At 37.6% G+C, this 17,081-nt stretch overlaps 1 protein-coding gene across 6 annotated transcripts in view; it reads right to left on the minus strand.

Annotated features, from left to right (window-relative positions):
- osbpl8 (oxysterol binding protein-like 8) overlaps window positions 1-17,081 on the minus strand; it is a 92,861-nt gene that overhangs the window by 17,697 nt on the left and 58,083 nt on the right. For all 6 annotated transcript variants that reach the window (XM_067426961.1, XM_067426959.1, XM_067426963.1 and 3 more), the window contains 8 exons: window positions 6,164-6,234; window positions 4,807-4,887; window positions 4,623-4,724; window positions 3,347-3,550; window positions 2,284-2,368; window positions 2,043-2,202; window positions 862-1,087; window positions 399-583 (listed from right to left, as the gene is read on the minus strand). In XM_067426961.1, coding sequence (XP_067283062.1) covers window positions 399-583; window positions 862-1,087; window positions 2,043-2,202; window positions 2,284-2,368; window positions 3,347-3,550; window positions 4,623-4,724; window positions 4,807-4,887; window positions 6,164-6,234 — 1,114 coding nt within the window. The remainder of the gene's footprint in view (window positions 1-398; window positions 584-861; window positions 1,088-2,042; window positions 2,203-2,283; window positions 2,369-3,346; window positions 3,551-4,622; window positions 4,725-4,806; window positions 4,888-6,163; window positions 6,235-17,081) is intronic.

A 17,081-nucleotide genomic window follows, 5' to 3' on the forward strand; every position in this document is an offset into this window, starting at 1 on the left:
TTTTTTAAGTAGAACCCAAAAAGGCAGAAACTTGTTAGGTACTTCATGTAAAACATAACTAGTGCTCCAGTGTAATTTTGTTATTATTCATAAACTATAAGTAGTTATTATATGTCAAATATTTTTCATATTTGAATAGTTTTTTTTAGTAATGTTGATGTTCTTATATTAATTGTTATTTACTTATTTATATTTAGTTTTATTTTCATTTCAGTTTTAGTAATGTTAATATTTCAACTATTTATTTTAGTTGCCAACATTTCTAATTTTCAATGAGTTTTTTCAACAACAAACAAACAGCTTTATTTAAAATATTTTTATTAGTTTCTGATTTATTTGTGAATATAAAAAGACCATCTAAATACTCTGAATGTCACTGTGTCTGTGTGTTATCTTACTCCGACAGGAAGTCAGCGTGGTAGTAGTAATCAGACAGTTTGTCCAGGAAGGATCGTGGCTCGAGGATGAAGGTGGGCAGCACGACTTTGGAGAGGTCCATGCCGGGCCGGACCTGCTTCAGTAGAGTCCAGATCAGAGATTTATTCTCTTCTGATACCGTCTCTGTCTGAGCCGCTTCGCCCGCCTGATACACACACACACACACACACACACACACACACACACACACACACACACACACACACACACAGATTGAATGAACAGATTGTGTCATATCCACCACAGACTTACTGTTCAACTCCCCAGCTGTCTGCTGTAAAAATAGACGTCTGAATATTGTGATAGCATCTGTGCATTAATAGCACTTCACTCGAGTCAAATGACATTATCATAATGTCATTATTTACACACCATTCACAGTGTTTTTAAACAAGGGATTGTATTTAACAGTCTCACACACACCTCTCCGAGCTCCTCGTGGCTCTGCTCAATGTAAGGCGTTTCTCGCAGCGTCTCGTTGGGATCCAGGTCGACGTACGAGTCTTCCTGTCGCTCCGACGTGTCGCTGTCGCTCTCTTCACTTTTCTCCATCACCTCATTTTCCCACTCCTCCTGCTCCTGCTCATTCTCACGGTCCGACTTATCAGAATACAGGTCCGGATCCTTAAACTGGTCACTGTCGTTAAACCTGACGGATCACGCAAACTCTCAGTTAGTACACAAACACAGGACTTGCATTAGTGATGTGCTGATCAGTTTTGGTCAATGTAAGCGTATATAGTGCAACAGCTGCGTTCTGGAAGTTAAAACGTCATACATTTTCTCCATAGTGAAAAAAGTTATAAAACTTTAAAGACAGACCTAATGTGAGCTACGAGTTTGTTAATCGATTGCCGTCAGCCAGCATTAATTCAAATTATTTTTCAACATAATCATGTTTAATAGTTGAATTTGTGGTTAAAAACTACATTACCCATGATGCTGTACATAAAATTCCACCAATCAGAGGGTAGCGACAAGCAAAATGCCCCAAAAGAGCTCTTTAGCTCCACCCACTCCCACAAAGAACTGCAAATGATGTTATCATGAAGACTTGCTATATATGCATATATTACAATAAACTGAAATGAATGGTTTTGTAATTTTCTATCGTTTTTAATGTCATTCGCAATGCTTCGTGAGATTGTAGTTTTTAACCTATTGTCTTGTACCTTTATCTTTAAGTCTGATTATCAAATACTTTATTGTTTCAAATCAAAGTTTCATAGCTGGTTGTTTTAGTTCATGACGTATAACGGTTTAATAAAGACTTTTTATAAATCCAAATGGTAAACAATGAATGGAAAAATACTCCTAGAACCAACACCACTGAAAAAGGGGGATGTAAACATCGAAACTGAAGATTTGTGTGATTGGTAATCATATTTCTTGTGTGCCATTAAAATAAAAATAACTATCTGGTATTATATTATACATGACTGAACTCTCGCTTAAGATTTCAAGTTACGGTCATGGAACTCTGCAGCTGAACGTCCGACATTAAAAATGAATATGCATGAAGTGTCCGTTTTTATCAATGCTAAATAAAATATTAATCTAAAGAGCCTGTAACATGACAGCTCAGTGTGTTAATGTGTTCGTACTGAAAGCCCTGCATGTTGTGTGCCCGCAGCAGACTGTAGAAGTTGATGTGCGAGTGCTCTGCGGTCTGCGCCGTCTCCTCTTTGCCCTCTCTGATCATTGTTCTCTTCAGCAAACTCGAGCATTTCAGAGCCAGTTCCAGAGCGTCCATCCAACATCGGCCTGCGCACATCACGCAAAGATTGAAACAATAGTAAAATACAGCAATCTTTTTTTTGGCGGTCTGTTGAGTGTGTGTCTCACCGTCAGATTCTGAAGCCGCTCTGAAGATCAGGTGGCTGCTGGGTAACGGCTGTGTGATGGATCCTACGGCTTCTCCTTTAGGACCCTGTGAAACACGTAAACAACACTTCATCAAACGGTACTTTTTACACTAGAAATACTCATATTAAAGAGCCCATTCTCATAAGATTTTTTAAATATCCACTTCAAATATTAAAGGCATGTCCACCCCAAACATTTAATATTCAAATGATAATGCAAAACAATGCAAATCAAAAAAAGCTAATCGTGCTAATCGTTGATTTCTAATCGTGATTACAATTACGGATGCCAGTTATAGAGGTATATAATCTGTATACAATCGGTATAACAGTTATATAATCGGTGTAAATTACGCAAATTAGAGGCGCAAATTCCCCCCAAAAAGTCCACTTACATTATTATGTGTGCTTAAGATGTGCGTTTTTTCTTTCTTCATGAGGTTAAGCATGTTTTCTACGGTTTTAATTTGAGTTTTAGTATAAGGTTATAATACCATGCATATTTTAACCAAGTTGACATTTGAGGCTTAATGAGGCTTTTTAAGAAAAGCAATGACAGTGCTTTCAGCTTATTTTTATTTTTTTGACTTGTTCCTCATTGTTTCTTTACTTATTAAAAAAAATTAGGAATAACAATTATAGTAATACACCTCCAATGAAAGTCTATGGGGCCTGCATTCAAGATAAATTTGTTGTTGAACAAAATGTTTTTACGTGTTTTCCCCTTTTTAAGATATTTTTGCATTCCCTGATTTCATATTGTTGTTAAATTTGTAAATTTGTAAAAATTATTATTAATTTTTTTGCAGACGTGAATTGTGTAACAACTGATGCAAAATGAAACAAAGTGTCTGTTCAGCTTATTTTCATATAAAAATATGGCATGCAGTTGCTTCAAACAAAGGTTTAAAGCTATTCAAAACATCATTCAATGTTATCAATCGTAATTAATAATGCCGATTACAATTTCAAGGGAATAATTGACAAATATGAGTTTTGTAACAATCGTGCATCCCTAACTAGCGCATCGTTTTCTCACATACCTTGACGGCCCAGATGGACTGCTCGAGCGGGTGAAAAAGCTTAAAGCAGAACCCATCCTTCTTCGAGGGTCTCTCGATGAGCTCACAGGCGTTGAGCAGCACGGTGCCGACCCACTGGCCGTTCTTATTGGTCTTATAGATCAGCAGGACGCCTGGCTTCAGCACACACCACAGCTTGGTCCAGCTCTTCAGCGTGCCACGGATCTGAGAGAGATGAAACGGGCTCATATGAGACTGGAGGCCATTTTGAGGATGTTTTCTCATGTGGCTTCATTACTTGATCCAAAACTTCCCTTTCTCCTGTCCCCTGCAGGTCTTTTTTTGCATACTATCACATTGGTTTTTATCAATGTTTACCCCTGCAGCGACGTAAAGACTGATAAGTGCTGTTTAAATTTTTAATCATGTTTTTGTCCTGTTGGGTTTTACTACCAAAACGTAATAGGAGAGCACTTGCATCAGTCTCCTGTGAATGAATTATGTGAGATTCAATGAAGAACGAGACAATTTTGAGATCATTTATATATTCATGGACATGCATTACAGTAAAACAACACTTGCTTTCATAGTATTTGTGAACCATACAGATGCACAATTTCTGATAAATTGTTTTTTTTTGTTTTTGTTTCAGCCCGATGCAGTTTTAATTTTCACGTCCAGTGCCATGTTGTTTAAAAAGCAAACACACTTGCGTCCCATCTGGTGTGCTGGTCTGAAAACCAGGTGTGTTCAGGTGAATTTTTGGCGATGAAAATGAAAAAGACTGTCTAGTAATGTCTAACGACTCATATGCGCCTATAGGCGGGTACACTCTGCTTATTACACACAAATGGATGTGCAACATCACACAAACATTTCAAAACATTAAAAATAAAACGTTTTCTCTCTGTTGTCACCCCCTACTGGTCTAACGATGTAATGATTAAACCTTTACTTAAAGTGTCAATTTACTTTCAAAAGGTGATTTACTCTAATTTGAACTCTACTGTAGACATCAGTGTTAATATCCGAACTATAAACTTTTATCCCAGTACTTCCGTGATAATTTGAAATATGCTGTGTTGTTAAAAATATGGTTTGTAAAGCGGTTTCATAAATATACATGACAACTGCTTTCTGAAGGTTGGCTGTGATTGTATTTGTCAAATGTTTAATAGACATATAGCCAAATCACTGTTACACAATTAACAGTGCAGCTCTACAGCAGATGTTTATTTTTCAGTGCAACTATCTTAACTATATGAATAATAAGAATAAAAACATTTTAATGACACACCTTGAGCCAGTCGGCCATGACGATGACAGACGGATCAGTGATGGTGCTGAGCAGTTCTTTAGTGGCGCGTTTCTTCTCTTCCCTGTAGTTCTTCTTTTGCACCTGAACAAACATCACAGTCATAATTATTAGTTATTAGTAATTATAATACATAATACAATGTCATTGATGAGTGTGGCTGTACCTTGAGTGACTCCTTCTTCGTAAGCTTGTTTCCAGATGCCGATACGTCCTTGTCTGAGCCATTATAGAGCTTGGTTTCCGACTGTAAAACCAACACAGGCATTAGTAACTTGCACAGCATGCTGTACAATACATCATGAGATTTTAAGCTTTGCTTTAGCTTGGCCTAAATGAATGTCATAATTCATTATACACAGACACATGTAACTATTAACTAAAACCAAAACCATTATCCAAGCACTTCAATTCTGAACATTTACTCAGTTCACCTGCCTGGTGCGTCTATAGATCTGTCTTTTAATTTCACACCAAAGCCTTTCATAGCCGATAGGAGAAATATCTTAACGTGAACAGTGGTTAAAGGGTTAGTTCACCCAAAAATGAAATTTATGTCATTAATGGCTCACCCTAATGTTGTTCCAGACCCGTAAGACCTCCGTTCATCTTCAGACACAGTTTAAGATATTTTACATTTATTACGAGAAGGTATGCAAGTGTATGCACACTATACTTTCCATGTCCAGAAAGGGAACAAAAACACCATCAAAGTAGTCCATATGAGACATCAGTGGGTTAATTAGAATCTCTTGAAGCAAAGAAAATACATTTTGGTCCAAAAATAACTTTAAAAAATATGACTTTATTCAGCATAGTCTTCTCTTCCCTGTTCGTTTCAATCCTCAAATAAAGATTCAAACAGTTGTGAATCAGCGTATCGATTCATGATTCGGATCGCCAATGTCACGTGATCAGCAGTTTGATACACGTTAATGACATTAGGGTGAGTCATTAATGACATACATTTCATTTTTGGGTGAACTAACCTTTTAATTACGCCTTTGAAAGGTTTGAAAGATATCTGCTATAGCCACGTGGAGCTCTCATTCTCTTTTGGACTGCAATCCGGCTCTCGTGTTTGACGGGATCTTTGACTTGGAATTTATTTGGGATTGCAAATGTATCTATTAATGATCTGTCTGGATGTGGCGGCACGTCTACGACATCCAAATCCTCACGCAAACCTGCACGGCTCTGACGCAACTGAGACGCGGTGAGAGACTGAGGTTTAGCATTTATGTGTGGTCATGTAACCGGTCTTATCTGGTTCTGCTTATTTGATCATATTACAGAGTGTGGGATGTTAATGGCATCTTCTCTAGGGTTATTTCTGAAGCGCCGCTAATCAATGCACGCCCCCCTGCCTTCCTGTCACCTCTGAGATGATCTTGACTATGTATAATTAATAAATAAGGGCTGAAGATTGCTGGAGGAACAGCCGACCCACATCGATCCGATTCCAGCCCCAGAGGATCATGGGCAGGGAGAATAAATAAGAGCTTGTCAGAGTGTGAGTTTACCTTGCTCTTGGATATGGAGTGTGAGGAGTCTTCTTTCAGAGGCAGGATTTCATCTTTGCCACGTTCAAAACCTGCAAAAACAAGACACTGGAATTCAACTCGACCGGCTAGGCTGATATTTAGTCATTTAGATTACTGGGCATTTACAAATCAAATAGAAATATAAAATACATGAAAGGCTTTGGAACCTCTTTGCACTGTGTTTTGTGTTTATTCTGTTGTTTCCCCCTTTCTTTCCTGTGTAAAATGTATCACCAAATATATCAAGTCATGTTATGCAATAATAAAATAAATTTGCAATTACATTTATAATGATGTATAATATTTATAATACATATTTCTTAGGATATATAGACACAAATATACATTTTCTCATGGTATGAACACCAATGATATTTCCCTCTTGATACCACTGAAAAGTCCCATGATTATCTTGAAATAGATTACATGTTGCACATAAACAACAAGAGTTTATATTTTTGTAAAAAGAGTCATTTCTCAAAGACACTGGTCAAAAAAAAAACTGTGTTTGTTAATGTTAATGTTCACTAAGGTATAAAATCTGATCCCAGACCGGCACTTACAGGCTACATTTTTCAGTTACAGTAAAATATGACATTATTTGAGTCCCACGACCCTGAGAAAATACCTTAGTGACGGCTGTATCAATACGTCTGAGTGCTGTGAGTCAGAGATTCACAAAAGCTGGAGGAACACACACACACACACACACGCACACACACACACACACACACACACACACACACACACACACACACACACACACACACACACACACACACACACACACACACACACACACACACACACACACACACACACACACACACACACACACACACACACACACACACACACACACACACACACACACTTACTTTAATGGGACTTTACATAGACCTAATGATATTTACAAACAATTATTTTTATTTTTTATGATTTTAGTTAATGAGACTAACAAAAACACTGGTGTGTTTTGATGCTGATGGACTTGTCCCATATTTAAGGCCACAAGGAAACAACACTTCATCATAAGCAAAATAAATAAATAAAACGGTTTCATTAGATAAGGCCGAGGATGATCTGTCAATGTCACTCTGTCAAGACTAGTTCGTTTCTTAGACATGAATAGCACAACTGTCAATTTAAATAACATCTCTACTTGACAGAGTCATTGTCTTGGCTTTGTTGGCCGGGAGTGGAATAAAAAAAGTTGGCAAGATAATACAAGTTAAGATTGAAGACCTCATAAAAGAAGCTTAATAAACAGTTTTCTGTCCAATGCTGACATATTTTCCATTGACACAGAAGGATTGGGCTGGACACATATGACACAACCACTTTAAAGAGCTATTATTATTTAAAGAATAAAAAAAAAAATGTGTGTATGTTCCTGCTGAGTGTGACAACAACTATATTTTTGATTTGTTTTACCCTGAAGAGAACGACTATGACATTTTAAATGCATACGCATATGCATTTTTTTTTTTACTTTTCAAAATTGTAAATAAAACTTAACGTAAAATTGAAATATCATTAGTCATTCTGATTTAAAACATGCCGCTTGTCATTTCTTTGTAAAGGTTTGTGAAATTTACTAGCAATTTCTAAAAGAAAATGGTCAGTTTCAGTTTATCTGCTAAATAGTTATTTGTATCCAACTTTTCAGAATATTTTATCATATAGATCACCTCAAAGAGACTACAACAACAACAACAACTTGAGACATTTCAGCCCAGTTTAATCCCAAAGACACAACAGCAGACAACTCTAAGAGTCACATAAGAGGCTTTCATAAAGCAAACTTGTGCTTTTTACTGACAGAACGGGACCATTTTTAAGCTGCTCCAACATCTGTATCTAAATGAACAGAGAGTAAAGATGCACTCGATGCACTCCTGATGTTTTCAGACCAAATGAACTGTGATGGATGTAAATGACGACCCATCGATTGGGTCAAATGGGTCTATTGTATCTATTGTCTAAGGCCGGGCCAAGCATTGTCTTCATCCCAGAAAACACACCACTCCAAGAGCTCATCAACATGTTAATCATACGCAGAAAAATCCACACGTCCTCAACCTGATGCTGAGAGCATCAGCATAACTCGTCTATTAGCATATTATTTACCTACTCCGCTGCCGCATAAATCTGCTTTATTTAACAACAAGCTCAGTTTTACTTCACAATCTGACTGGAACGGACGACACTTTCTGATCATGTCCCATGCCATTTTTTCCTGTCTTCTCTCAGCTAACCTATTGATTAAAGTGGGCAGAAGTAACATTGTGAATGATGGAGGTTTAAAGACGAGCAAGCTCTCAGATGTAATAGTTCGTCGTGTTCTCAATATGCTGATGGGACAGCTGGGAAATTAAGTATTGAACACGACATGTGACGCATGAGATTAGCTGCATGCACATGCACACGCACACACACACACACTCTCTTTTTCTGATATCTAGTCTCTGACCTCAAGTCTGTCCTTGAAAACATCAACAACAAGTGACCTTAAAATCAGCTATCAGTTTAGATAAAACTCAAAACCCATTTACATTGCATTTAAAAAGCAGAAATGCACTTAGAATGGGAATCTAAGAAAGAGAGCGACCAAAATAGTCTTTAAAGGGGGGGTGAAACACTCAGTTTCAGTCAATCTCATGTCAATCTTGAGTAGTATTGTATCGTATTGGGCGGAGCTGAAGAATGACGAATGCGCACAAAGCGGTGACATCCTCAAGCGTGGAGAAGCCCATGGCTAGCTCAGCTAATACAGATACGATCCAGAATCTAATTCGGAGTCTGAAATAAAAAAATAAAATAAAAACAGGAGAAACAGCAACAGCAGGACGTCCGTCTCTGTGTTATGGACTGTATTTAGTGGCCTGTCAACATTTGTGTCTTTACTCGCAGTTTATGAGGACATGATTCGGTTTATGGACTATTGTATGCGACTAGACCTTAGCAGTAGCAAGTAAAACGGTTTTGCACGTCAGACTAGTGTAACGTTATACATAGAACAACAATGGAGTAACGTCAGCGCATTTGAATGACGAAGCACGCGATCGTGTCGTTTACTGATGTTTACTCACGCGACGATAGCCAACAGCACAGACATTTGAAGCAGTTTTACTCACCGGCTGCTTCCAAAGCAGGACCGAACCTTTATCGCTGGGACCGCTCCGTCAAAAACACACTTCTTTGGTATGATTTGGTGAAGTCCTGTGACAGCAGTGACCGTGGAGATCCGTGATGTTGTGAAGCTTCCCGTCATTTCTGCGTTCAAATCGGATCAAATGCAGCGCTGCCTTCCCGGAATGCTGTGCTGAAGCGTTGAAGTCGCTCGACGTCACCCATAGGAATAAAGTGGAGCGCGGCGCGGACTATAACCGACAGAAGTGTTCACGGACGACTGGATCTGCAGCTGAGCGAGTGTTTATGGGCGTGCATTTCCTCTCTCGCTCTAGTCACGCGCGCGCACCCTACCGGGAGAAGAGCCCATACGGCCCATACAAGGACCTTCCGCTCTATTAACGTCAAGCCGAGCCATACTCGAAAAAAACTCTCCGAAACTTGTGAGAAACCGGAAGGAGTATTTTTGACACAGAAATACTCCATCAAACGTCCAACATTAGTTTTTGAAACTTTGTCTATGTTTAGGATGGGAATCCAAGTCTTTAACAGTGTAAAAAGCTCAGTATGCAGGAAACAGCATTTCACCCCCCCTTTAAATGGGTCATGAGAAATCAGCTTATGACATATAAGAGGTCATCATACGATAAGAATATCCTGTAAGTTTCAGAACTGAAAATGTCCTTGTTAGTCCAATAACAGCTTTTCTGGTAACCAAGTCTTCTCGTGGTGGAATGTGCCTATAATAGGTGAAGGTGTCTCTAAACCGCCTCTAAAGAAGAAAATCAACGGCTAATTCATCATTGCAACTTTGGCCACGCCCACTTCATGATCATCATCACTCTGGCCCCGCCCACTGGAGTGTTAGTGAGATGGCGAGGAGAGGAGAGTGAAACAGGGGTGACTAATATTACCTTTCAAAGGATCCTAATAGTAGGAATGTGGTTATTTCATTTATTTTCAACAATGTGAATGTCTCAGTTGAGCATTATTTATTTGTATTCTGTACATTTCACTGTGGATTCTTTGGTAAATCAGTTGCAATTTCAGCACATGCTTAGCAAACAAACTTTTCCTGATATGGACACGACAGTAATGCCACATAGTGTGTTAATTCTAATGCCTGATCTGAGACCAGTTATTTCTGATATGATTCATGTACAGTAAGATGTTCTTTGTCTATATGTCAGTAAATCAAACCAGTGATTAAACGCTCAACTTTACATTGTTTCTCTTAGTAGGATGAAAATAAACTTTTTAAAACTGTGATTAAATTATATATAGAAACAATCAAATAAAGTTCCATTTGCAATCACTGAAGCTCTGGACTCAGTCTCACAGCAGCCAATCACAGCAGTGGGCGTTTACAATGAAGTCTCATAGCAGCCAATCACGGAAGTGGACGTTTAAACTGAAGTCTCACAGCAGCCAATCACAGCAGTGGGTGTTTACTCTGAGTCTCACAGTAGCCAATCACAGCTGTGGGCGTTTACAGTTAGATGTACATTTTATTTTTGGGTGAACTAACCCTTTAATTGCTGAATGAATCAGATGTTTCAATGACTCTGTTGTGCACAAAATCCTCCGCCATCTTCCTATCAGTCATCTCTTCTTCTATACATGTGATCAATGAAATCTGATGTACGGTAATGTAACAGACTGCAGCAACAAGCCTATACAAGTCCCTTTAGGGGCTCCTTAGAAGGCGTTATTCATTTCATCAATTCATCGTGCCTTTTCGAATATTACACTGGGATTGCAGAAAGCATTTTTACATTCCCAGAGCCTGAGTTCATCTGTAAATGTTGTCTATGATAACACAGGAACAGAGCAAGATGACAGCTCACTTCACGAGGAGGGAGAGGAGACATCTGTGTGTGTGTTTTTTTTTGTTTAATAAGCCATGACGCGGTGCAAGTAATAATACACACATAAAGCAGGAGCTCACAGACATCTCTGATCATGAGAGAGAGAGAGAGAGAGAGAGAGAGAGAGAGAGAGAGAGAGAGAGAGAGAGAGAGAGAGCGCGCTTGGACTGGATATACATAGAAAATACATTTAAAAGCCCCTGATAGTTTCATGTCAGACAGCACTGCAGGTTCATCCGCTTATCAAACATTCAACACACGTGCCTGCAGACACACAGACAGACATGCAGAGTCCAGGCAAGCAAAAAAACAACTGTACATCACTCGAACCCACAGAACCAAAACTCACTGCTGTCTCATACATTAGAAATTAACAGCAAAATTAACCCTTGACCCCTGAAGGACTTTATTTTGAGATGACATGTATGATTGTTTAAACCTTTATGGTACAGAGTTGCCATATGGCAATAATTAAAACAATATATTGCATTATGGGAATTAAAAGGGCAGGCCTGTGCCGTTCTGTTTTTAGGTCAAATGACATTTGAATGTCACTGTGAAACACTCTTTCTCACCGTCACCCTCACAGGAAGACTTCAGAAATTGCTCTATTAACCTCATTTCTAAACATCTCTTCTCAAGGGGGATTTTTTGCAGCATAATTGGGAAGCAAATTAGATATTTTTATTCATAAATCAACTTTGTCTAACATAGTTTCAGTGTAAAGTGAGAAAATATCAATATTTCCATTTGGCAACGCTGCATCACAGTGGAATTGCAGTAATGTATTCCCCCATTGGGATTTTTTTTCCATCAATAATATGATTGCAGTTATTTATTTATTTGAAGTTTTTTGTTGTTGTTGTTGTATTAATGTACAAATAGGAAAATGATTTCTTCTTTTCAGAAAATACAGCAATATCTTAGGCAAATGGCAATAGGAAGAGCTCCGTGTGATGAGAGTAACGCCCGTTTCACACATACTCCGTCTGCAGTGCGTGTGCGGTGCGTGTTGCGTTGCGTATGCGTTGCAGGAGCCCCACACCCTGTAGTGCTTTCACATATGCTGCGTTTGCAGTCCGCAACTGATCCGCTGTTGCACACCACAAACACAGCATTTATTCATTATTTTTTAAAATCCAAAAGTTTTTACTGAACATGCCTCGTCAGAATTCCAATCCTCCTAGAAGTGAGGTTACATAGCCTACTACATTTAAACATTTTTTCAATTCATTAATTCATATTTATATATAAATATACTTTAGACTTAGCTCACACAAGTGGCAAAACATTTAAACATAGGTTATAGCCTAAAATCATAAACATTTTAAATTAGAAACTTAGAATAGTCTATTCAAAAACAGCCGACTCTCGTCTTTTCTTTCGTTTTTACACCCTTTTAAAAGAAATCCTGCAGGTCAAAAAGAACTTTGCTTTTCACCTCCAAGAAAGTACGAGTGCTCTCCATTATGGCACATTTTTTTACCTCAATGCCAGGTAAGGTGTCGTTTTGTTGCTTTACTTGAGAAAAAAAGCCATGTGTTGACTTTGAAACAAGAGTATATTTTAAATGATATGCATCCGTGTTGAAATTACTAGATTTTCACGTCAGTACATGTTTATTTTAATGCGAACAATGTTCTATCACTTTAATGCAGCAACGCAACGCAGCGCAGCGCAGCAAAAAATAGACTCGGTACGAAAACGATCCGTGCACTGCTGCAGACGCAATGCTCCTGGAACGGACTGACGGACTGCATCCGCGTGCAGTGTGAACGCTGTCATCCGTTAACATGGGTACGGAAAAAAATACGCAACGCACACGCACTGCAGACGGAGTATGTGTGAAACGGGCGTAAGGATGAGTTAGCCGTTTTGAAGGTTAAATGTTAGGGATCTACTTATTTTGTGGTTTGCATTAAATAGAAAAGACCAAAAATCTAATTTTATAGAAAAACTACTTTTTTGACCATTTTCCTGTGTGGTACAGCATTGCCATTTAGCACCGTAGGCCATCATAAAGACAGGAATTGAAGAGAGCGTTACTGACAGACTGGGCGGCGCATTAGTCAACAAACGGTTCTAGTGACGTCATTCCTGCAGGAAGTGCAGAGGTGTAGTCCAAACCGGCCGATCGCTGTAGGCTTTGAAAGGGAACTTCTGTTAAATAAAATATCTCGCTTGGCATTGAACTTTGAGCTTTATAATTTTACAGGTATTATTTATGCTCTAACAGCAACATTACACGCTAACTAAATTTTGAAAGATGGAATCGCGAAGAACGGGACCTTTAAAACATTTATGATGTTACTTCTGTGGAGTTGAGATATTTGTACCAGTCGCACTGAGACATTTCAAAAGATATCAAACACATATAATACTGTGAGGATTGACATTGTAACAAAGAGATTTCTGGTGCATTTCAGGTGATCTTAATATGAGGTAAAGCAGGAGTTTGGGAGAGAGGGGGTCAACAGGGAAAGATATAGATTAGCTGATACTGAGGTGAGACCACCTGTGTCTCCAGTGGTGCGTGAGGGACAGTTCAGATGTTAATTTCCTTTTTCTCAGAGTTCCTCAATTAGACATTTCGGCATCTGCCAGTTTTTTTCAGCCTTACACAAGCTTGAAAATCTACCTGACTAGATCCCAAAAACATTTTATGTAAAAGGGCATAATATAGCCCTAATAAACATTATTGCATTAATGGTCTACTTGTGTGTTTGTGTTTCTCTGCAGTGAGACAGTTACGTGTCTGATATTTCCACACTCCTGCAGCGTCCTTGACTACGGCAAACCAGCAGCGGAGGGTGTAATTCCACCCCTTCGCCCTCATGGAGGCTTAGGCCAAATGAAGGGCAGAGAGCATCGTCTAGAAACAGAGACAAGCTATTCTGTATAACACTTAATACGAGCAACGAGCCATACATCAGTTTAATAACGTATAAAGCAACAAACCCACGATCCTGCGGCATAATAATGACAAATGGAGTGTTATTGCGAGTCATCCGGTCAGCACACAGGTGTCAAGACGGGCAAACGCACCTGTGTTTTTGTGCACGCCATCTATTAATAATCACACATCTGTGCTAATCTGCCAGCTCATACAGTAAAGTGCAGATGATCCTCGGAGCCAGATTCATTTGTCTCGTTCGGAGCGGTGGGGTGAAAATTTTTCTGTGGGATAATAAAGCTCAACTTGTTCCGGAAGTAAAATTTAGCATTTAAAATAATGTTTGGTGATAGCGCAAAAGCCTTACAAAGGCAAACAAGCATTCTCATGTTTCTGCTTCTGTCAGCTTAACTTACTGACATTAAAAAAGGTGTTTGTTATGAGTTCAACGGTTATGTAGGCTAGGCAGAGACATCAAAAAAAGTTTATTTAAAAAAAAAAAAGCATGTTATTTGAACTTAAAAAATGGAAAGTAATCATTCATTAACATATAATCACTTGTTCCGACCTCTTAAACAACTTTCCTTGTCAGCTGATGTCTCCAAGGATACTTTTCACCATCCCATCAAATCCCAACGGATTAAAAATAAAGCCTGTTTTTCTCTCTGAAAACATTACTAAAGTAAAATGAGTTGCAGACACCTTTTAGCATAAATGTAGCTGTGGCATAAGACACACACACACACACACACACACACACACACACACACACACACACACACACACACACACACACACACACACACACACACATATATAAAACATTTTAATTTATTTGGATTACAGTTTTAAATAATAAACTCAAAAAATAAAGGTCATGGCTATTTCCATCTATTTTATTTTATCATCATAATGCATTTATTTAAATTGCTTAACACTCTAAAAAATTCTGGGGGAAAAAACAACCCAATGTTGGGTCAAACATGGACTAAACCCAGCAATTGGGTTGTTTTAACCCAGCGATTGGGTTGTCTTAAGCAAATATTTAAACCAACCGCAGGGTTAAAACAACCCAGTCACTGGGTTAGTCCATATTTGACCCAACATTGGGTTAAAACAACCCAGCATTTTTTTAGAGTGTAGGATCAGCATAAATCTGTTATTAATACATCCTAATCTAGGCCTAATTATTTTTTGCGTGCACACACTCTAAAAAATGTTGAGTTAAAAACAACCCAATTTGGGTTGAAAATGGACAAAACCAGAAATTGGGTTGTTTGAACCCAGTGAATGGACCCATTCAAGCAACCCAATTTCTGGGTTTGTCCATTTTCAACCCAACTTGGGTTGTTTATAACCCAGCATTTTTTTTAGAGTGCATGGAGTAGTTATGTTTTTAACACAATAAAAACATACACAAAAAAAAAAAAACACAAATTTGATCATAAATCCTTATGGGATGAGAAGTTCAGTCATTCTGCAAATACGTTTTACTTCGAAAGAAATCCGAATCCAGTTTAGCTATGCTTACAGTTAAAATTAATAAGAAAATGAATGCGCAAAAAAGACTTTTCAAGCCAGACTTGAGTGATTCAGTATTAAATCAAAGCCATTAACCTTTCAGCAAACTCTACTGGTTTTCACACAGGTGAACGTGACCCGCAGACAAGATTTGTACAAATGTAATACACTCTGGGTCCATTAGCTAATCTCTGCTCAATGGACTCCATTAAAATGCTAAATAAAGGCTAACGATAATGAAAATGTCGGGTAAGCGTACAGATGTGAGTATTAAAATAAAACGCCATCTCTGAAGCATATTAAACGAAGTCTAGCATCTGGCAGCAATGGGTATATCCAGAACACAGCGAGCGGCCTGTGTGTGTATATGAGCATTTAATGCATCTCTCTCTTCTTAAAGTCATAATCATGAGGAATAAATGGAGCGGAGGCCGCATAGACACGAGTCAAACTCACTATGAGAGCTGAAATTACTCAATAGCTGCGGCAGGAACATCTGCGTCCTGCTGAACAGCTCGATCTACTGACCTTGAGTAGACGACAAAGCAAAAACAGTCCTTATTTATGCTATTCCAACTCTAATGCAAACCATCAAATGAGGTCCTGAGAACTACTTATTCAAAACCACTGAGGACCAAAACACTGGACCCGAATGATTTAGTTCTTGGACATTAGTCTTCAGTCAATGTTGACAGAATGCAGAGGTAAAATACTATAAATAAAGACTCAAGTCTCCAATTTAATAGCGAGTCTAATTCAGAATGGTTGAATTGTTCTTCACTGAAACTGGAAATAAACAAAGTCAAATGTATGTTACTTAAGTGTGAGATTTAAATCAGTACAATTCAATTAAAAACTTATTACAATGAACTATTGAAATATTATATTAAATTAAATAATTAATAATATAATAACATTATAAGTTAAAAACCTTACCAAAAGAGTTAAATTTAGGATAAATTATTCCCTAACTATTAAAAGAATATAAATGTTTATGTTTCTAACATAAAACTAACTTAATAGTTTTAGTTTTTTACATAATGTGTGAAACTGTGTATATATATATATATATATATATATATATATATATATATATATATATATATATATATATATATATATATATATATATATATATAATATAAATGGGTGTGGTACACACACACACACACACACACACACACACACGCGCACACACACACATATATATATATGTGTATATATATAAGTGTTTATACACATTATATATACCCATATAATATATATAAATGTATATATAAATGTGTGTATATATATATATATATATATATATATATATATATATATACATATATATATACACACACACACAAAGACACACACACACAGCACATATAATAGATATAAAGATAATAATATATATACACATATTATGTAAATACAAACTTTTGTTAGATGCGATTAATCATACATACATAGATACAAATTTAAAAAAATTATTTTA

This window comes from Pseudorasbora parva, chromosome 20, assembly GCF_024679245.1.
Source record: "Pseudorasbora parva isolate DD20220531a chromosome 20, ASM2467924v1, whole genome shotgun sequence".
Lineage (NCBI taxonomy): Eukaryota > Metazoa > Chordata > Actinopteri > Cypriniformes > Gobionidae > Pseudorasbora > Pseudorasbora parva.